This window comes from Lates calcarifer, linkage group LG2 (genome assembly GCF_001640805.2).
Source record: "Lates calcarifer isolate ASB-BC8 linkage group LG2, TLL_Latcal_v3, whole genome shotgun sequence".
Taxonomy (NCBI): Eukaryota; Metazoa; Chordata; class Actinopteri; family Centropomidae; genus Lates; species Lates calcarifer.
In genome coordinates, this window is record NC_066834.1 from 16,105,337 (window position 1) to 16,129,248 (window position 23,912).

The 23,912-nt window shown below is 39.5% G+C and overlaps 1 protein-coding gene across 2 annotated transcripts in view; it reads left to right on the forward strand.

The window, feature by feature from the left end:
- cemip (cell migration inducing hyaluronidase 1) overlaps positions 1-23,912 on the forward strand; it is a 148,437-nt gene that overhangs the window by 78,194 nt on the left and 46,331 nt on the right. For both annotated transcript variants that reach the window (XM_018692837.2, XM_018692839.2), the window contains exons 4-11: positions 6,262-6,399; positions 7,995-8,133; positions 9,662-9,898; positions 10,949-11,128; positions 15,812-15,882; positions 15,994-16,089; positions 17,253-17,374; positions 23,429-23,576. In XM_018692837.2, coding sequence (XP_018548353.1) covers positions 6,262-6,399; positions 7,995-8,133; positions 9,662-9,898; positions 10,949-11,128; positions 15,812-15,882; positions 15,994-16,089; positions 17,253-17,374; positions 23,429-23,576 — 1,131 coding nt within the window. The remainder of the gene's footprint in view (positions 1-6,261; positions 6,400-7,994; positions 8,134-9,661; positions 9,899-10,948; positions 11,129-15,811; positions 15,883-15,993; positions 16,090-17,252; positions 17,375-23,428; positions 23,577-23,912) is intronic.

Sequence of the window (23,912 nt, forward strand, 5' to 3'; positions counted from 1 at the left end):
GTGGCATTTAGGGATGTGTAGTGTGAGTACAAGAGTCATTATGCGTCCTGTGTAGACAACTGGATTGATTAAGATATGAATGTATGTATTCTGTCAGATGTGTGTGGGATGGACGACCAAAGAATGTGGCTGAAATGGTAATAATAATACTAATACTACTACTACTAATAATAATAATAATAATAAACATTATTGCTATGGCAAAACCAGAGTTACAAGGTGCTTCACACAATAACATACAGTATGTACAATAATTTAAACAGAGCATCATGTGAGAGGAGTTCAAGAAAATTTTAATAATAACAATAAAACAACTCAGTAGACAATATTAAATATTATTAAATGTCGGTCTCTGCGGGTGAGTTTTTAAACAGAGACACTGACTCAGCTGTTCTGATAGTGAGGGGGAGTAGAAGCACGGTCCTCCTTTGTTTTAAGCCTGGACCGAGGAAGACTTAACAACTCCAAAGTTTTTAGCTGTTAGATGCTAGTGGTCCGAGTTTGGGAGTAACACTGTGGTACACTGTTCTGAGATATGATCAGGACCAATAACCATCTTATCTGTGTTCAGCTACAGGAAGTTAGAAGCCACCCAGTCCTTAATGACAGCAAAGCAGCAGGGGAACATGTATTTTTACACAAAACTTCATGACAGTTCATCCAATAATTGTCATGAAATATTTAGTCTGCCGTCCATGTAGCCATGATACAAGTGTGGTTATAAACACCACATATAAAGCTGCTGTGTGCGTGGTGCTTGATTTGCTGTGCATTTTTATTAAATGAGTTTAATGATCCCTGTGTGGAAATGTGGCTGTTGAACAGCAAACGGCAATAGAATACATCAAAGATGAATCAGAAAGGCAGAAAATCCTCAGACACATTAAATAGGAAATATGTAAATGAAAATGTGCAAAATGTGTAAAAGATATAAGTGCTAAGCAGGTTTCAGCTCATTAGCAAATGTCAAGATTTGCTAAGATGGATTTGTTTTGTGTAGACAGTGCATGCAATCAGTTCATTTACTCTCCATTTTGCTCAAGCTACTTGTAAAAACGTATTTCATGTGAACACAAGTGCACTTCAGACATCCAGCTTCAGTTCTTCCAGTGCTTTCAGCATCCGAATGTAGCAAAACCATCCTGGAGGAATGTCCATGAAACAAAAACAAAAACAAAAAATTAAAAAGAGAAATTTTAAAAAATTATGCAACATTCAGTCAAGTCTTAAAACCAAACAAGATTAAATCTAACCTGTTCTGAATGATACATATTGCCTCAATGACCGATGGCAGGCAGTGTGTTTCTGTACTACAGTGAACTACAGTATTATCTTTTCTGAACAAACCTCAGAGGCCTCTGGAGCTCTAAGAAATTTCCTATTTTTACCTCTAGCAGTTTGATAAGTACAGGCCTAGTCCTTGAGGGCAGAAAAAGTCATCACTAACTTAGTCAGAGTGCTGTCCTAATGAGGATTTACACTTTTTTTTTTTTTTTTTTTAATGATTCAGCCTTTAGATCAGCTCATTTCCTGTGGCCACTGTTGATTATTTCTTAAGATTTTCATCTTTTCTTAATGCTGGTTAAGTCCTTTAACGCTTTGTGACACACCACACTTTTTGTTGTTAGTGTACCACCAGATGGTCACATCAGGGGCCCAGCTGAGAGTCCCAGGGTTTTTTTCCTGGTCCACCATGAACAAAGCAAGTATATGCTCACAGCATGAACATATAACAGCAACACCTCTCTTTAAAGAATTGTTGAGTCAGTAATTATCCTGTTGTCCCCTGTAATTAGAGTTGTGAGGACACCGGGTGTAATGCTTTGAGATCTTTATATTGTGGTTTCATTTCTCCCTGACTCACCTGGGTTGGTGGTTTTCTGACAGGGTTCAGGTACAGGTCATAATGTTGTTGTATTAAGATAAGAATTTAAAGCAAAGCAAACCAGTATGTTCAGCATTTTTACTCACAGCTGTCAAACACTCCAGTAACTGGCAGCCACAGATCTCCCAGGACTGACTTCAGACGCTCACTCAGAGATGTGCGTGTGAACAATTGCTGATGAGGAGCTTTTTCCTGTATGCTGTATGTAGGGGTTTGCCTTTGGTTTTTATAGTGTAAGCGTTTCCATTTTTATGTCTGTGTCCTTAAGCACTTGGAGGAGGTGGAAACTTGAACATGACTAAGTCCATTTATTTCCATATGTAGATTAATTTGCGGTCTGTTGAAATAAAAGCAGCATAAGGTAGAGGAGAAGGAAAAACAAGATGAGGCAAGCCTAGTTCTGTGGCCATAAATGAATAGGCAGAAACTTGGATGTAAAGTATGTAACAGGGGTCCCACCAGACAATATAGTATTTTCACACAAACAAAATAACTTTGAGTATTCTCTATTCTACTGAAGTTAAATTGAAAATCTGAAAATCTAGTCAGCACATTTGTGGCCTAGACTGCTCCAGGGGATGAGCAACCTGAGTTTCAACAACAAACACAGAATTATCATCTGAGTACAAATCATGCTGTCCTCTCATGTCGGCATTCTCCTGATCTGATTGACTGAAAAACATCTGAACCCACAGTGGTAGTGTGCTAAAATGTAGATGGATGCTAAATTAGGATCTAGCTTTAAACTGACTGAATGACTAGCAGGATGTTAACAGGCTGCTGGTGTGTAGTTTAACTCTAATGTAACTTAACAAGTCACAAAATCTCATTGATGTCTGGTAGTAAAGTATGTAACATAGCTCTGTTGATGACCAGCTAAATAGAGTGGTGCAGGAACGAGTCCTAAAACCTGGAAGTAAATTAGCATTTTAGCACTATCGGTTCCCTCGTCCTAAAATCAGTCAGTGTTTGGAATGAGTTTTTGGTTAAATGTCTGAAATAAGAAGAAAGGCTTTTCTAGAAGAGGTCAGAGCTGAATTAAATGACAAGTTGGAAGCTCTTCATCTGTGAAGATTATCTTGCTGAACTAAACCTGTAAGTATCACAAACTTTTGTTGGTCACAGTTTATTTTCTAGAATAATCAAAAAGCCAATGATAAAATCCCATTGGCTTTTTGCCAAGGGAACCAGGGTGATGCTGACTTCCGGGTTGGCCTCCAAGAATACATCATCTCTGCACCAGTCTGTACAGTCTGAAGGTTGGTTGTCCAGGTTTCATGTTGAAGAGATAACAAGCTAATGAGCAATGAGCAGTGAGTAATGTAATTCATGAAAGGGACTGAACAATGACAGAATGAATTACCAAGCTAGCTGCAGACCATTGTTGGTGGTGTGAAGTCAGTGTATCGCATTACGCACCCCAAGTCACATATAGTATACAAGAACAGGCGTTAGAGTCAAGGACTTGAAATGAAAGAGATGCTCAGTGTACCATCAAAATGATTTTGAAGTTGATTTTAAGGTAAAACAGTTTAGTATAATAGTATTATGCTATAATAGTATAATATAATGTCACTTTAAAGTCCATGTAAAGGAAATTCAGAGATTTGTTTCCAAACACATCATAAATGCAAGAGAACTGTAAACTATGTCTGAACTGTGGAGTTAGACCATTGAACAGTTCAGAATCAGTTTCATTCTCAGGATTTTATGGGCGGCTCTGAAATGGCGGCTCGATGATGCACTGGAGCCACACTCAACATAACCCCACCATAACCCCAAGTTACGAGCCACTCAGATATTTTCACTAACCATAACATTATTTTATAGCCTGGCACTGAAGCTAGCTTTAGTCCTTCGATGGAAGTTTGTTGATTATTACACAACATCGGCCCTGGCTTGTTTACACCTGTTTCATGCCGCTTCTTGACTCAGTTGGTCGCTGGCATCTGAACTGAGCAAACTGTGTGTGCATGAGCTCATGGGAGTTGTAGTGTCATAGTGTCACAGATGCAATGGATTTAATACTTAAGTTGTTTTTTGAGAAGACTACAATATGCCAACTGCCAAAGTGCCCAGTAAGATTGACTGTATTTGTCAGGTGGACAGGTGCTAATGTCAAGCCCTGGTAAAGAAACCGTGTTTAAGAATCATAGCAAAGCTGCAAACACCTGAGCAGACACTCTGAGCCAAACATAAGTCACTCACAGACCGGATCAGAAAAGACCTGATTGCACGTCACCACCTATCAATCTGTGTTAGCCCTCTGGGAAATCTACTTGACAATTCAGGTCCATGGCCAGTCAGAGCCATTGATGGATCCATTAGGTGGCAGGGAGATGAGGTAACCACCACACACACACACACACACACACACACACCAGAAAGCAATAGATAGAAACTCTGTGGGGCAAACTGGACAGTTACACACAGTTTCTCAATACTGCCATGATAATAACAGACACAAACCAAATGGGTTTATCAGTCACCCTTACTCTTGAGTGAGCAATCCAATAACCTTGTGTGCTGTTTTATCCTCATTTAGATAGTTGGGAAGCTGAGAAAGTTGCAGTGTAGGAGGAAATGAAACAGCTGGAAACAGGTGGCAGGTTGGCCTGTGTATACTGTAGATAAATAGGATTTTATATTTACAGTTGTTTATTGGCAAAGAATATGCCGAGATTTTTTGTATTTCAGCTTTGTCCCGTGCGAAGCAAATTTCCAGCTTCATCAGGAAGGCATTAAAGCTTGATAAAGGCTACAGCAGCTGAAGCACGTTGTTGCTCTGAACATATCTGAATGTTTCCCTTCATTTCTTGTGATTCATTCACATTTAAGAGATATGGCTGCTACAAGGTTGTTTGTTGATACAGTTAAGGGCAGGGAGAGACCAGAGAGAAGGTGATGTTTTTATTGCTTTCCTTTTCATATATTCTTGTAATTTTCTGTTTATTTGGTCTTTTATTACAGCTCTGTCTGCACTTGTCCATATTCATCTGTCATCTGTTCCATTGTCTACTGGTCTTGATTGTGAAATGTAATGCTTGTAGTCTGAATAAATAATATTATTGGTTGTATTAGTTGTAGTGCATATAAGCTGTGTGCAGTTTCTATTCTCCTGACTCAAGAAGTATGAGGATTATTCCTTTGAACTAACCATAAACATCAAATGTGTAGTATAGAGGGAAAATATCTAAAAATTATCTATGGTAATCTTTTAAATACTGTATTTACCATTAACTATTAATGACTCCAGTGACAATACAGAGTCCTGTATTTTCCTGCCATTTCCTAACAGAAAATAAAAGATAAAATGTTTGTGTGTAATGTTTAACTGTAAATACATAAATTGAATAAATATGAAACATCAAGGTGGTGTCATTGAAGTCTCTGCGAAAGCTTTCCTTGCAAAAAGAGTTATTAAAAACTGCTTTATAACACACTCTATTTGCACGTCATCACACACCTTGACCAAGGTGATTAGTCAGACAATGATAGATGATAAATTAGTGTACTACTTCTGCTGTTCATTGTCTTGCTGCTACTACCTCTTAACGCTCTGAAAGAAAAGACTGTTGATATAATTTTCTAATGTGCAAGTACAGTTTCAACATGCATCTGAGCATGTGCATAAGAATGCACTGATACCATAACTGATGAATTCAAGGCAGCATGACAGGCACACCTGTCTGTAACTAGCTATAACTACTTGTGCATCAGAGATCCCAGGATTATCCACGATGTGAAAATGTCCAAAAAATTCCAAAAAGCCCCAGCATTTGTCAGTGGGACACAGTCACGCCCACAAAGCGACATAAACGATGTGAAAGACCTGCCTGTTAACATAGCCTCCAGAGAGAACAGCCTAATGCAGGCACAGGAGGGCAATAAATTACAACATGAATGCAAACGGGCAACAGCAACATCAGATTACTGATGGGACACAACGCTATTCTGAGATAGAGGCAGAGATATTACTTCCATCTCAGTCCTAATTTATGTATTCATCTTTTTAGGCTTTAGGCTTTGGTCAATTACTTAACCACTTTAGAAGTTTTGGTGATAACAACTCATAGACATTTGAAACATGACAACGGTTCCCGGAAACACTGGGAGCTGCTAGTTTAATCTGTTTTTCATGAGTTTATCATGTGTATTTTTATGTAGAATATTAATCTCACAAGTGGACCCCAGGGAGAGTAGATGTGACTTTGGTAGTGGCTAATGAAGATCCAAATAAATTAAGTTAATACAGCTGTTCAATGCATGTTGTTATTTCTCTCATATATAAGTATACACCAGGAAAGAAACTCTGTACTCAGTAACTTTTCACTAATGGTGAGTTGTAAGTTAATGTTAGTGTTTTCTGTGTCCAGTGTGTCCAGATAAAGAACCAGGACTGCAGCCATGGATGCCCGGACACAGTGAAGACCACCGTGTTACAATCGGTTATGGCAGGAAAGTCCTCCTCACCACCTCAGCCACGGTCCACTCCATTGAGATTCTCAACGGTGGTAAGCTGGACAAACCTGTGTTGTGTTCATCTTTCTTCACAGTAACAGGAGGAGGAGGACGAGGAAGACGTAAATGAACTAGACCTCAGTCACACTCTTCTGGAAACACTAGAGCCTTGTTTGATATTGTTACGCTAGCTATGACACATTAGCTAACAGTCAAGTGTGATTTTATTAAATAATCAACCTAAATAACATTTTATTGGATAAACTTTTGTACATAACCGTGAGTCCAAATTTAGTCACCAGAAATACTGTAACATTTTGCAAGAAGAGAAAAGATAGTGAGTTCACCATTTTGTAGTGGTGTCCAAATGTGTAGTGATAATTATTATACCCTGTATAGTAGAGTCATAGAATCCCACAACGCAGCGTGAAAAATAGTGTACAACTGATGGTCGCTAACCAAGTAATATATACCATCATGCATTTCATTAGCGCTGTGAGAGAGTGACAGAATGGGACGAGAGAGCATCGACAAGACGATAACTCAAAGTGCTTTTTACATAAAACTTGCAAGTATCAAGACAAAGTGTAAAAGAAACAGACATTCAAGTACAATTAAATATAGTTATTAAGAAGTTAGGAGATTAGAAATGAGCCAAAATACAGTAAAACAAATAGAATATAAGAATAAAAGTTACAAAGCAGAGCAATAGATTAACATGAGCCTCAAACTTGATTTAATCGAAGGGAGCAGCAAACTGAAAATATTTATTATGGATCATCCACCAGCCGGTGAACATGCATATTCAGTGGGCTCACTATACAGTCCTCTACATTGAATTCCCCAGATAGTGATTAGGGAACAGTGAATGAGTGAGTGATTTCAGACACAGCCCGTGCGTGGTATCAATGGGTCATTGATGCATCATCTGTTAGTTAGGTATTTTAAATGGCCACTGTACCAAACACACTGATCTAAATGATGTTGTTTGGTATGTTTTTGGACATAATTTAAGGATGTTTTAAGGGGTTGTTGTTTGGTTTGATATATCAAGGCCCAGTGTTCATGTCTGTTTACAGCTATTTCTGATTCTGTATCATTACAGTTTTTTGTTTGTTTGTTTTTTTATGGAGCATTACGTCTCCCAGCAGAGTCCTCATCACTCAGATTCTTTGGTAGCTCCCTCAGAGAGCGAAGCCTTTTCTGCCACATTTAACTGTAGAACCATTTGCTGTAAATGGTCAATTCCTTCACGGAAGTGTCTCCGACTGAATTATCTCTCAAAGTGAGAAAAAAAAATCCAATGAATACATTCATTCTTGCCGAATGTATTGTGCAAGAGGGAAAAACATTAGGAAAAAAATGTGGTGAAAGCAGGGCTCCAGCCATTCAGAGAAATAAGGCACATACAGGAGGTGATGTTTGATGTTCAACAGTTATTCACCACCTCACTACTGAACTGGAATCATTGGATTACAGACCTGGTAACAGAGGTGGTTGGTCAGCTACGTTTTCTGTCTGTTTGAGTGTGTGTACAGCCTGAGCCCAGGGCCATAAATGGTAGGAAGACAGGAGGTGTCTGAGGGCACTGGGCCATGAAGGACCTGCCAAGAGGCTTCACCAGCCCCCCCTTCTCTTTCCCCTGTAGGAAAGTTGGTGATTGCTGACACCAGTCGGCCCATACTGCTGCGAACAAAACACATCCTGATTGGAAACAAAGGGGAGCTACACATCGGAAGCCCAGACTGTCCTTATAAAGGCAACCTCACCATCTCCCTCTTTGGAAGGTACAGTTGTATAAAACATAGTGATACTTTATATATATATCTCATAGCTATGTGTCTTCAGGAAATGATGCTAATCAACACATTCACATAAACCCACTGAGCACTTTATTAGGAACCACACTAACACTGGGTAGAGCCTCTCTTTGCTCTCAGTTCTTTGTGGCATTGATTCCATAAGATGTTGGAGAACTTCAGATTCTGCTCCATGTCGACATGATTACATCCCATAACTTCTGCAGATTTGTCAGCTGCACATTCAGGCTATCAATCTCCTCTTCTACCACATCCCAAAGGTGTTTTATTGGATTCAGATCAGTTTGAGATGACTTTTGCTTCGTGACATGGAGCATTATCATGCAGGAAGTAGCCATTGAAAGATGGTAAACTTCAGCCATAAAGGGATGAACATGGTCAGCAACAATACTCAGATTGTTACATTTAAACAATGATTATCTGGTATTAAAGGACTAAAACTGTGACAAGAGAACATTCCCCACATCATCATAGCACCACCACCAACATGGACTGTTGACACAAGGCTGGCTGGGTCCATGAATTCAAACTGCTCCATGAATTCAAGCTGCTCAAGTGCTTCAGCAGAAATCCAGATTCTGCAGATTCAGACTAGGCCACATTTTTCCAGTCTTCAACTGTCTAGTTTTGGCGAACCTGGGCCCACTGCTGCCTCAGATTTCTGTTCTTGGATGACAGAGTGGAACCTGACGTGGTCTTCTGTGGTTGCAGCACATCCGCCTTAAATTTGGATTTTGTTTTGTTCATTCTGAGATGCTTTACAGCTGCTCACCACAGCTGTAAAGGGTGGTTATCTTATCTGAGTTTCTGTAGCCTTTCTGTCAGATCTAACCAGTCTGGCCATTCTCCTGTCTCTTCATTACCATGAACACACACACTCCAGTTTATTTTGACTCCTGAAAATAGTCCCCAACAAATCCACTGTTCATTTCTGTCCATTTCATATTTGCTAAAAGCTACAACCGGCAGCTGTTTCTGGAAATTACTGGGCTTTTGTTTTTAAAAAAATTCAGACATATATATTTGTGAGGCATTTTTTGCCATGTTGACAACATAGCTCTAGGGATGGCAGTGTTGATCGGTCATGAAATTTCGTACAGCCAGAGGATGAGATCTACCGACTTTTGTGATCCCTCTGCCAACATCAGGTACGATATTAGATATTAGGTGCAGGCAATCATGTTTCTCTCATGGAGATCATGGAAATGATTACAAATCATAAGAAGTTTTTATCCACATGTCTCTAAGGGAAAATACCTGCAAATATCTAGACTGATGAAACCTCTTAATTTTCTTGCAAACATTTTCTTAAATCAGAGTACAGAGGGCAGTAAAACATTCTTCTGGTGTTATATCTACCCTGGTGGTTTGTGATGTAAACGTCTCTACATTAGGGTCAGGATTGCTGCAAACACTGAAGTATTCTCCTTGCTTCCAGTGTCACCTGTAGAAAGACATATACTGTATTATCACAACTCTCCCACACTGCTCCTAGATTGGATGACAGTGATCAGGAGCACAGCTACTTTGGGAGGAAGTACATCGGTGTGGGGACAGGAGGGACGCTGGAGATCCACGGAGAGAAGAAGCTGTCGTGGACGTTCCTAAACAAGACTCTCCACCCTGGAGAAAGCAACCAGAACAACTACCTGTTCCAGAGAAGCTGGGGGAACCGAGGCATCATCATCCACGTCATCGATCCCAAGACTGGAGAGGTGCTGCACGATGACAGGTGAGGGTTCCCCGTCTCAGCTGCTGGACAACCAGGAGACACAGGGCTGTAATGATGGAGACAAATATGCCTCTAATGGCTCTGCTATTGTTTAATTCAGGGATATTAAATTGATGCCATCCTTAATATCCTTTCATGATTAATTATCTGTTATGTTTTTATTTCAAATTGAGGTCAGAAAAATTGATATATAAAGCTGTTACTGTGGTAAATAGATGATTGGGTAATTTTTAGAGGTTGAAATGTGTCCTGTCTCCTCAAATTTAACCTTGTTAGAAGGCGACAACCATAAAATGCACTTAATAAAAAGATATTACAACACAGTTAACATGTAGACAGAGTCAACTGCAGCGAGAGATTAGAGAACAATTAGACAATAATTAGAAATGGATGGACAGCAACTATTGCTTTCAAGTGGGATCATGGTTTACTAATGGATGTCACTGGTTTTCAACTTGTATTAGAGCTTGGTTTTTGCAATAAATAAAAAACAATTTAAAAAATGTGTTTTAATTTCAGTTGGACTTTAACAGGAGGTGTTTCTGTAGACATTCATGAAGCCATCCAATCCACTGAACATAATCTGTTTTATTTTTAACAACACAGAATATTTGGAACATCAGTAAACATGTATGTCAAGTTAAAATAATAAAGTAAATCTGTAAAAAGTAAAATAAATGAAAGTAATGAAAAATGACGGAAAGTAAAGTAAAAATAAATAAATAAATAAATAAATAAATAAATGCAGTCCCTTAAGTGCGGCTAAACCTGCCGCTCAACAAGCTCAGAACATAAATAACTGAATTATTTTCTGTAAAGCAAAAGAAAATAAAACAAAAAACTCACCTTTGACAAGTCATTTTAACGTAGGGGTGGAAATATTACTTGAAACTGGTAACCAGCCCATACCTAACCACTACTTTGATCGATACTTTGTAAATACAGAGTGGGTGTCAGAATATCTTTTCCAGCCTGTCTGTGTTTTAGGATTAATGTACGATTCATTTATGATTTTTTTCTCTCCCTTGTTCTTCTTTTAACCTCCCACAGGTTTGACACATACCGCAGTAAGGATGAGAGTTATCGCCTTGCTAAGTATGTGGATAGTGTGGACGCCGGGCTCATTCTGGCCATGGTGGTCAATGACGAGGGCTCCAACAACTTGGAGGATTCTGCCAAGAAAAGCCTCTCCAAGCTGGGCAGCCGGCACATCAGCAGTCTGGGATTTCGGTGAGCTTTAAACTTTGGAAACTTGTGGTAGGAATAAGTATTTCTAATCAAAAACATGATTTGCACTATGAGCTCGACATTATCTCTACGGAGTGCTTCCAGTGCAAACTCAGACATGTTCAGTTGACACCATGTGAGGAGAGAAAATGTGTTTTTGAAGCTCCTCACTCTGTATTGTCTGGAGCATTCTTTTTATTGATTGCTGTGAATTAATGAGAAAATGTTACAACCTCAGATGAGTCACAGTGGGTTGTTGTATTTTCTAATTAATCCCTGCAGCTTTTTGGGACCTTTTGATGATGATTTTCAATAAATTATCTATGTTAACATTTCTGAAAACAAAAAAATAATAATAATATGTAAATTTGATTATAGTAAAGGTGGTGTTTTATTTGACTACTTTACTGAGAGGTGTTCCTAATTTTTGTCTTTCCTATTTACATATATGAGGGGGGCAGAAATTAGAAACACCTCTGAATACCACAATTAACTATGGCCTTAATGCTAAAACACAGAACTGAATTAACATCTAATAAACGCAAGTATGGTAAAAGTAGACCTAATGGCAGATTCCATGGAACTGTACAAGTGTACCTAATAAAGTGGTCACTGTGTATGTAGCCTGGAAAACTACAGTTTCAGATTTAGTGAAGCTAAATAAATAAATAAAAATAAAAATGTATATGATAACTGGAAACAAAGAGGCTGTATATGTTTTAAAACAATCTTTTTCACTTAAAGTTTAATTTTTAAGCAGTGAAAAGCATCCGTCCACAACACTCGAGCTACAACCTCATCTGAATCTGGATTGTTTTCCCGGTTACGTTGTACTGACAAAATGTAATCACTGCCTGGATTATTCTCACAGGAATTTTTTTTTTCTTGGTTTAGGCAACAAAAACACTTGAGATCATGTAAAGATTGTAGTCTTGCTTAAATGTTGATCATCATATTTTGTTTTGCTATTTCAATATTTAGTATTAAACTAAGACCACGATCCTTCCATGACCTAAATATAACCATAAAAAAGTATAAGATAAGATAAGATAATCCACAGCAGGGAAATTCACATTGCTGCAGCAGCAAACAAGGATAAGAAAAATAGAAAAAATAGAAAAAGGCATCAATTATAGTAAATACAAAACAAGATATAATGTGTCAGTCACTGAAAGTGTGTATTGAATTGCAAGATCAGTCATTTTGGCAACATTTCCTCATGATGTTAATAGAAAGTATAATTCAGCCTGCTTTAGGTTTCCTTCAAAACCTAAAACTGATATTTTTGGTACACTTTGGTGCAGCAGAATGAGTTTTAAACACAATATTTGCGCCTCTTTACACATCCATCCCACACAGAGCTACTGTAGCATTCATTAGGAGTTGTGTATGTGCTCACCTGTCCCATATTCACTCTCCTTTTAGATCTGGTTTTGTCTCCACCAACTCCTGATAAAAATATCTGGCTCTTTAGATGCTAAATGACTAGCAACTGCTTGCTGATTCAGTCTGATGTTTGGCACACACGCAATTTGGAGAAGAAGTTTACTCTGCCCTGCCAAACAGCAAAGATGTAGACATACAAAAACACTAGCAAGGCCACACACACACTTGCATATGTGCAAGTGTGTGTGTGTGTTTTAGTATGTAAGGAATGCACAGGAAATGGAAACTGAATCATGCCATGATAACAAAAAGCCCTGGAGATGTCTCAAAGTTTCTGACATAAGGGGGTATCCAGTGCACTTGGACACGGACACACATTCCTGAAACAAGACCCAGCCGAGTTCTTTTTGTTTGTGGGATCGGCAACTTTGCATAATAAACCACAAGCTTGTGTGACTGTGTTTTGTACTGCAGTATCAGAGGCCTTGTTGTGGGCTGAGAGAAGGTGAATCTTGGCAGCGTAGGCCCTATGGTTAGCCTCTGAGCTAGGCGGTGTTTTGAAACTTAAAACTGCTGAGGAGAGATTTTCATAAACCATATGAGGACAGAGTGCGAGTTGAATTCCTGGTTTTTGCACTTTGCTCACGGGGTTGTGAACGCTGCCAAGGACGGAGTAAATGGATGGGAGCGATGGTGAGGTGACAGAGGGATTCCTGCCTAACAACTCTTGTCGCCTTCCTCTCCTCACGCTGTTGCCAAACAGACCAACATTGGTGTCATCAGGAGAGGGAGGCTGTGTAATTTGTGGCACACCCAGAGACATTTTAATAAGCTGGAATTTATGAGACAGCGTCAACTCTGCAGTACATTCTCAGTTATGTAATTTGCATATGTTTACTGTAGCTGCCACAGTGATGCTTGAGGCAGCGCGGAGAAATACTGCGATACACCTCTGGAGCTGCGTTTTTGAAGCTCAGCATAAATTAAATTTAAGTCATTTAGGGGATGTATACAGATGTGGTTTAAAGTTGTGATGTATTATAACCAACCAACCAGTGTTGGCATCATTTAAGTTGGATGTCTGCTTCGCTTTCTAATCGTACATTTCTGTTTTAATGTTGTAAACAATAAGATGTGGCTGACTCACTGTACAAAAAGAGCACTATAAATCAGCAGCAGTTCACAAGTGTTACTGATCAATGTCAGTCAATACACTGTGACCTCACTGACCGAGGAGATTTTCTGCTGCCAGACTGGCCTTGCTGGATGTATTCAGTAACTGCTAATTCCCAGGCCCACTGAACTACACACAGTGTGTTCAGCCCTTGGTTAAAGGCTGTGGAGGTTTCTTTTTCACGTTCAGGGTTAGAGTTAGAGTTATGGTTTGGTTCCTATAACAAATGTGGAGAATGTATTTTCTTCCTCATAAAATATTTGCAATCCCAATTTTTTTTAAATAGTATCTTAAATCCTACATTGTTTACATTGATTCAACCTTTATTTAATTCTCAGGGATACATTGAGGGTAGCCCTCATTTTCAGTCAAGCTGAGATTAGATTAAGCAGCAAAACACCAAACAAACAATAACAAAAACATATAAATAGATAAGTATATTTTTAAAAAACAGTTAAAATACAGAACAAATATGACAGCATTGGCTAAAAGTATACTTAGTAGTCAGTATACTTATAAAATGTCACATTTTAAATGAACATCATATTTTAAACTACATTTAGAATGCACTTTTCTTACAGCGGCATGCCAGTTTGCAATTGGATTAGATTAGAAGACAGATTATAAATGAACGATATGGGATATCTTAGTTGTGTAAGTTACATCTAGTGTAGCAGTTTTGTCTTTAGGGGTGCTGTATTTATTTAAGTTTGGAAATATTAACGTAACAGAACTTTCACTACGTAGAGAGACTGACACAGCTCACTGCTGTACCACATTCTGCACGAAATCGTTAGCTGGATGCAGTTTTCATACAACAGTAGGCCAGTTTGTATTAGAAAATCATGTTTTTAAAAACTCATGGCATTGGTCTGTTGTGATATTTAAAATGTTAAATTAGCACAACTGTAAGTATTTGGTTATTATTAATCAGCCTGCTCAAGTGACACAAACATGGTGATGTTGGTTAAAGCTGTCATTATATTAGGCTGTGATTTGAAATATACTGACTGTTGGAGTGGTAAGCAGGCCTGCTGTTTTTGGATATTTGGGGAGTTAGGTGGCCTGAGAGTTTTTTTTAAGTGGTCCTTGGTCTGAAAAAGTTTGAGAAACCTTGTTATAGAGGATACACTGATGGGTACCGAGTATCTCTTGTAATAAATCAGAGGGCAGAATAATAAACTTTAGATTTAGCAGTGGAGGTTGGAGCATTTCAATAAATTATGTCTCCAACAAAATCTAAACAATCCATGTTTACCAGGGCTGTGATAAGGAGAAGTTTAGGGTTTACTAGCCTAACTAACTAATTGTTTAATGAAAGTAACTATTGGTTACCTTACATTGCACATGCAGGAGCACCAACTCTTTATTTCAGAGCTGCTCTGGGTTTTAAAATGTGTATTGTAATAAGTGTGAATGTGTATCTGATATTTGCAGAAGGATATTTCACTCCCATGTATGCTGAGTTTGTAATTCTGATTCAAAATGCAGAGATAGGAGACCACTACATTTTATGACAAAATCTGAAGTGATTTTTGGATTATCATCAGTACTGTTTTTCTTTTTCTTTTACTGTTTTTAAATTGAGCAATGCTCCCAAGTTGCCAGTACATTTTCATATGACAGCACCTGAGAAGCAGCAGCTTCACACAGTCCTGTTCTTTTCCAGCTCAGACAGCAGAGATATGTACAGTGCACTGTGTGCTGAAAGTCTTCATCTCCATCTCCCCAGCACCAGTTTCAAACCTCCATCCTGACTACTGCACAGTTTACACATGACTATTTTCTGCCCATATACAACCTCTCACTTCTATTCACACATACATGATGACATCTTAGACACACACATGGAAGACAGAGAGCTTCTCCTGTTCCTCCCTGACAGCCAGCATGTCATTACCAGAGTGATGCATGCTGGGATAGCTCGTTTAATTAGCCAGACTCTGTGTCTTGAGTGTGTGTGTGCCGTTTAATGTAGATGTTCCTGACTTTCCACCTGCTCTTCAGCTGCTTCTCTCTCTATGTCCTATTCATTTCTTATTCACTCATTCTGTCTCTGTCTGTCTTCTTCCTGTCCCTTCTCTCTCTCTCCATTATCTGATTTCTTTTCTCTTTTCCCTCCGCAGGCATCCCTGGACTTTTATTGTGACAAAAGGTGACACTTCTTCGGTGGTGGAGGATCACGCTGTCTATCAAGGTAGGAATCAGTTTTACATTTTTGACTCAAACCTGATCTTATGCAACATATTGAAAGAGGGACTAACAACATTTACATAATGTCTCTCTCTGCATCTGTGTGTGTTTTCAGGGACCAAGGCCTCCTCAGAAGCCCGGAGCTCTCGTGTGTTTTCGTCCAGTTATGGCGAGCATTTTACCATCACCACCAGCAGCCAGTGGGTGCAAGGTACTGTAACTTTTCTCACAATTTACCTCACATCAACATGCAACCACAGCTGAGTCTGTATCTGTATCTAGTTATCTGGTGAGAAACCCCACCTCTATTGACAAAGTCACAAAATAAATAAATAAATATAACCAATAAATGTAACAAGAGACTACTGTGCACTGACGTGTGTTCAGGACTCATCTGTTGCTCAAGGCGACTACAGCAAATATTTCAGACTTTACATGACTGTGGTATTTTTTACAGTTGCATCAGTATTAGTGATGACATCAATCAACTAATCAATCAAATTTGATCTGTTTAGCACCTTTTATACAAGTCTGCGTTTAAAGATTTCAACACTTTTCTCTCCTCTCAGGTCGGTCATCTTATGCAATTAAGTAACTTTATTAAACTGTCTAGTTAGAACATTAATATACACCCTCTAACATATTAGTTTTCTCTACCTCCATCCTTTTATGGCTGCTTTAAACAAACCTCTGTGATATTTACTGAAAGGAATATAATGAAATTGAACTCTTTTTTTTTTTTTTTTACACAATGTGTGTCTGGCATAGGAAAGTATCTCATAAAATCATCTTATCTGAAACTGGCTGCTATATATATACACACACATGAGCACAGACAAAAAAATCAGAGTCTGGCTCTTTAAATTCCTTCTCAAGCAGTGATTGATCAGCCTTTCAATATCACCACCACATCATCTTTACATCAATACGTCTGCCTCATTCTCAGCTGGCTGGCATGCTGCCATCACTGACCCCTCTATTACCACCAGTTCAAAGCTTATTCTAATTAGATGCTTCTCATCTCCCATCAGATAGCATCTCTGCCACACTCCAGCATGCAGATACAGACACACATGCAGACGTACAAAGCCATGAGACTTGCACTCACACATTCTCAAGCAGCCTGGCGGTGTGTTGAGCTCCAGATTGAAATTCAGGCCCACGGTCAAATGCATATCCCCCGCGGTGGCAGCCAGACAAAGAACATAATGGGAGGAGAGAGCCCTTCAATTACTTTGCTACAAATGCTCTCTGACAGTCCGAATGGACTACAAGCCAAAACCTTGACGTAGATTAGTCTAATATCCACCACTTGGCTGCCTGACCACTGAACTGGGAGGGACTGGTGTGTGTGTATGTGTGTGTCTCCTTCAGAGGCTGAGTGGACAGAATGGTTCGACAGGGATGATGAGAGAGGATCTGGAGACTGGGAGAAACTGTCAGACCTGCACGAGGCCTATCCAGACAGACTGTGTGGCAGTCCACTGGACATCCAGGTAAATCACAGAACACAACAAGGAGGCCAGGTCAACACCTTGGGCTCTTTGTCATGCTCCTTGAGACATTTCTGAGCAGTTTTTGTGGTGTGGTGGTATCATTGTTTTGCTGGGAGAGGCCCCTGCCATTGGGGAGTGGTGTTGCAGTGAGGGTATTTGTTTGGTCTACAACAGTGTTTAGGTGGGTGGTACGTGTCAAAGTAACATCCACATGAATGAAGGACCCGAGTTTTCCCATCAGAACATTGTATTGTAACAAGATGATCAATGTTATTCACTTCACCTATCAGTGGTTTAATGTTGTGGCTGATCTGCGTATAGATGCAAGAGTGTGTGTGCACAGTACCACAGGGGTGTAATTTTGCAAACCTGCACTTACACCTTCAAAGCTCTGTACTGGAACCAACCCATTAACTACAATTATCTCTAAATCAAATCTGGACACGCCCCAACCCGTGACTTTAAGTCAATGATAAACTGAAAGGTGAAGAGCTGTGTCATAAGCGTTCACAGTTTTAAAATAAAGTCACCAACCCACAGAGATGAGAGCCGCAGATGCTGGTAACTGGGTCGTTATCAGATTCTTTTGAAGCAAAATGAAAACCCACTGACAGCTTATCGGCAGAAACTCTGAAACTTTAATATTGTGCAAAGGTAATATTCAGAAACCCTCAGCCCTCTTCGTAAATGTTTAACTGCCTGAGGTGACGTCTGTTTCCAGCAAACTGCAAAGATGGAGTATCTGAGCAAAAAATCTGTTTCATCTTCATATGAAACAATGGTAAATCTGCTAATTACACGCCTGTGGCATTCTGATGTCTTCAAATATAAACATAATTTGTCTCTAGGCCTGAGTCCCAGCCCTGTTCACAAGCCCACATTTACAGGAAAACTCATACACCTGTTTGTTGTCTCAGCCAGAAACAGATTAGAAGACTGGTATCACTGTGCATCCAGATTTTTTTTGTCCTTGTCCTATCCTAGCCAAGTCCTAAATCTCAGTCACATTTAGGACTTGGCTATCTCCAAGGTGGTGTTTGTTTCGTGTAACCAACATTTGTGATCCTGGTCTAAACTGACCGACCTATTTTAACTGGTAAAAAATCATCATAACACATAAGATATTTATTTTAAAAACCCCTCCGTTTTTAAAACCACATGCCCCTAGTCAAAACTAATATCAAGTCAATTTTATTCATATAGTGCTGAATCTCAACAGAAGTTATTTCAAGGCACTTTTCATATAGAGCAGGTCTAGACCGCACTCTTTAGATTATAGGTGTAGAGATTGACAAAAAAGCATTCGATTTTTATTAATTAAGAAAGGACATAGGGCCAATCTATGGATACACGACAACTTACAGCAGTCACATTTTGATTATTACACAGTGACTGTAACAGTGTCACTAATTTACTTTTTTTTTTTTTTAAGTGTATTAGGGTTCACAATCTGTCAGTCAATCAACCCCTACATGGTGGTTACATTATGTAAGTGTGCTCACACGATGGTGGTGGTGTGTTCCAGTTGCACTTGAAGGTCAGAATTTCTGAGTTCCTACTCATTAGTTTCAACTGGAACGTCCCCTGAGGTCAGATTTCCAACTCGGAAAGTCGAAGCAACCACCAAGCCTGAAATAAGAATTCAAGATGGCTGCTAGTCACATCAATAGTAGTGAACACTTTATTTTACTGTTCATAGCAGTTTATTTCACATTTAGTCAGTTTTGTGTTTTGGTAACAGAATGACAAATTAAACGTTATAAAAAATGTTTTTTACACAATTAAATGCGCTGAAACACAAAGATATCTTCTGCACCTTGTCTCCTCCTCTGAGGTGTTCTTCAGGTGGAGTGCAGATTTGTTTTGATTGAAAGACACCACCACGGGTTATCGTGTTGTCGTTCTTTCACATGAATATATTCCAGTGACCTACAACAATCAATCAAGGAAGTACTGCGGACAAGTTTTCATGTCTTACGTTGTAATGTGTGAAATATTACAGCTTAGAAATTACTTCAAGTGAATAGAATGAACTACACATTCAAGCACTGAGCTTCTTGTCCCTGGTTGCTCACAGGCGTCATCCCTGCGCAGAGTGCTCATCAGAAGGACATTTTTGTTTCTCTTAGGACAGTGTGACACAAGTGTTTGTGTCTTCAAGAAGGCAAACTCAGATGAAAACTGACCCCCTGTCCTTTGTGGTTAGTGGTGCAGAAGGAATTTTGGGTTTGTCCCCACAATGACCAGACAACATATGATATGTCTGCAATGGCATGGTGACCCAACCAGACACCGCATGTCATAATATAGAGGTGGATTCATTTCTGTCCAGGGCGTACCAAGACTCGCGCCCAATGTCAGCTGGGATTGACTCCAGCCCCCTCCTGACCCTTGAGGATCAGCGGTATAAATAATGGATGAATGGACGGATGGATTAATTTCTACACCAGATAGAACCAACAGACCCATGTACTGCATGCTTGGATGTCTGTCTGGTCTACCTCCTTCCAGTTCTCTTTGTCTCCCCTCTAAGTTTGTCACATTCAGGACTATGGTTTCGACTAGCTCTGTCAGGAACAGTTGTTTGTTCCTCATCAGTTGTCTCATGGTTGGGATTATATTCTGTGTTGTTGTTGTTTCTATTTTGACAATAATTCTTCTCATGCATGTTCAGTGTTGGGTTCACTGTGTCCCCTCTCCTCCTCACCAGTGCCATGAATAAAGATCAGAGAAAGAATAAAATGAAATCTAGGAAAGGAATCTGCCCATTTGATGGATGGACATGTTTTTAAACTCTAAATTTTATACACTTGGCTTTTAGAGGCCAGACATTCATTAGTGGCCCTAAGGGACTGATCTTTTACCAAAAGATTTTGTTCAATTCTACATAACGTCGCCTGTCAATGAGAATGTTTACATGCACACCACTGTGTCCATTATAAGTCCTATCCTGGTTATAATTTTGATAGGGTTATGGTGTTATGTACTGTATATCAATTCCTCTGGTTACTGACTGTCTGTGCAGGTTGTTTGACATACAGTCATTTATATAATATTCATAGAGGATGACTTAGTTTGACCAACAAGGTTTCAACCAACAGCAGCCCTATAGAGTTGTAGTTCAGCTGCCAAATGTCACTGAAATAGATGCAAAACCCAGTGCAATACTGAACACATTGCTTATTGACCCTTTGTGCCATATAATGAATTAGAACAGCTGGCTACAGTTATTTTATGGCTTTGTGGTTCAGTCGTTCACAGGTCATAAAGAGCATAGGATGTTATTTTTGACAACTGTCATTCCAGGAGCAAACATCTGGCTTCAGATGTACCTTGATAGATATACTAGAGACTGTGCCTGGGCTATATTTACCACAAGTGTCAATATAATATTTAAATATGTTATTTATTTTAAGTGCCAGAGCTGGCCTTATCTCAGATCCTGTAAAGCAGTTCAGTCCTGAGTTTCCCTTTAACTTTAGAGAGTAGATCATAACAAAAACTACTATGTGTCTCAAGGTGAGAGCATACCTATACACAGTCAGATATAGTATCCCAGTTATGTCATATACTTGTTTTGCTCACATTCAAGATGTATGATGTTTTATTCATGACCATGAGTGTCAGCCCCCAGTAGAGTGTGCCATTATAGCTCAGTTCAGCCATGGTATCTGAAATTAATTTTAAAAATTACTCTTCTTTATGGGGCGTCCCCATAGCTGAATGGTTGGGGTGCATACCACATGGGCTTAAGTGCCCTAAGCAGCTGGATCGACTCCCGGTTTGGCTGGACCTTTACTGCATGTCATTCCCCTGCTCTCTCTCCCTGTTTCCTGTCTCATCTCCACTGTCCTATCAAAGTAAAGGTGAAACCCCCCCCCAAAAAAAATATTTAAAAACTCCTCTTTGAATCCCCTCCAGCTGCTGGTACCCTTGGCAACCACCTAACTTGCCAGTGCCTAGAAATGGCCCTGGTAACAAGTCCCAATTCAGGCCCCTGTCTTAAGCTAAACAAGTAAATATAACCCTCCATCAAACTGAATAATTATTTTATACATTTTCAAAGCAAATCAAATATGTCTCACAATGTGATCATCTGAGGTGGTGAAGTGAAGTCACAAGTCTTTTGTGTTCAAGTCAAGTTGCAAATTGTGTGATGAGTCCACACCTCTACAATTATCTATCTAACATTTAGTGTAGTCTATATATATATAAGATTATATATATATTTTTAAGTACTTTGCTTCAGAAAACATTACAATGTCTGGAGGTTTTCACTTTAGCTGTGCGTGCTCCTGTGAAGGGCATGCATTTCTGGGCCTCCAGGCAGATACATAACATGTGCACAGTTTGCCAATCCACTCACACTGTCTCTACCACTGTAGTTTACTCCTGTTTAAGTAATGTTTGTTAAATCCTACAGTGACCAGCTGTTTATAAAAAATCATTCAGCCTTTTAGAATTAAAAACTTACATGTTTGCTGCAACTTGTTGATTTAGGTCTTCAGTAGGAACTGATGGACCACAGGACAGAGAATTCAGAAACACATAACACACACATATCTCACATCTACGTGTATAATAATGTAATATTAAGGTTGTTCCAAAGAGAAATGGCCACATGGATGTCAGCTCCAGATGCTCCTGTGTCCAGTTTTATTGAAGTAGGTCTATCCTTCTAGTCAGGTGATCATCAGCACGAAGCCAGCCTTTCATTACTGTGCTGCTGGGACATGACAAGGCCACAGCCAGTGAATGTGATTCAGCCTGGCACCATAAAGCGGCAGCTGTTAGCCTTCCATAAAGATAAGCAGTAGTGCCAGGTCTGCCCACACAGCCTCCAACACCCATACCATTACCATAGAAAATAGCTACTGTAGGCTCCAACTGCTCTTTTTTTATGTCTGCTGTGTAATTTGCTGCCTCCACGTCATTTTCTTTTCAACTTCCTCACAATTTGTGCTCATGTTCTCTCACTGGGCTGTTTTTTTTTTTTTTTTTTTTTTTTTTTTTGCCATTTGATAAAATAATGAATGTACCAATCTGAGTTTTCTCTATGTTTTTTGTTTTGTTTTTTGTTTTTTTGTTTGTTTGTTTTTGTATTATCTGCCATTTACAATGTGGTAAACCTAAGTAGCTCATATTTTCATAAACATTTAGGGAGAACTGCCATGTCCTCCTTAGCTTGCCAGCTCTGTGTGTGTCATCATTTTTCCAGTCTGGACACAGTCAAAGTTTTCCTCAGTTTGCATTTTTCACTGTCTAATTTGCCTCTGTGGGATCTCTATTTTTAGCAGCCAAGTGTTTTTGTTATCTTATTCCAATATGTTACATAATGTGGCTCTGATTTGTTTTGGATTATTTGACCATCCTAAGGAAATGTGAGGAGGCCCAGTGCCTGAGGCTGAGTGTCTGCACTTTCCTGATGTTTGGGTTTGTAGTGTAATGGTAACACTGAAGGTCAGTGGAGTTCAAGGCATTAGCACGATTAAACATGTGAAACCACATACAAAAACATAGGAGAACTGGCAACCTGTGCTGGTCTCTCCACTGTGTTTGTGCCACCAGCTATGTTCAGAAAGGAAATCTGCTGGATTGCACAAGAGCAGTGCTAAAACTCTAACATTTCCCATAAAAAATTCCCACGTAAAACAAATATTTTTATGGAATTTTGTTAGCAGTAGTATCTATCCTAATCAATGTATGCCAGAGCTCAGCACCGGTGTTGGCCACAGAGCAAATTTAGCTGGGGAGCCCCACACTTTTCTCAAGTTTAGCACAGCCATTTTATGCAAAAGAACTGAAACCTAGCCCTGAGAGCTGGTGGACTTGATGAAATTCCTGCTGTTTGCCAGCAAAATAAAATCATCCACTAGACCAATACCAGATGTCTGGTGCAAAAACACACCATTTTAAATGCCTGCAAACAAATGGTGTCCTTGACAAGTGGCTAGACATAGACAAGCTTATTTCCCAATATTCTGAAATGTTCCTTTACCATTGGTGTGTCGCAAAATTTGACAATAATGTTTTGGTTTTCATCCCCTTGTCCAGGCCGAAACCCACGACGGCATACCATCCAACCAAACAGGAGATGTGATCCACAAGAACGACAAGGACTACGGCTTCGTCTGCCTCAACAAGGACCAGGCTCACGGCCTCTGTCGCAACTACAGAGTCCGTTTCCTCTGTGGAAAACTGGGTATGTGACTGTGCAAGAGAATCTGAATTAAATGTTTTGTTACTTTTCAATGAGGATTAATGGCTCTCACAAGTTTATCATGGATCGAGAGCTTACACACAAACACTCTGGCTGTGCTCCAGAGAGTGTGTGTGTTGTGTGTGGGCAAGCGGCTATGGTTGGAATGTATGGAGCCCACATCATGGTGCAGGAAAACACCACCATTGAACTTGAAGAGTTCACAGGCTCTGCTCCGACCACACTGAGATACCACAGACCTATGTCAGGGCTTGTCTCTATGTGTATGTGTGTGTAAAATGTGGAGGGAACGTTGGAATGATCTTTTGTCAAGACTGA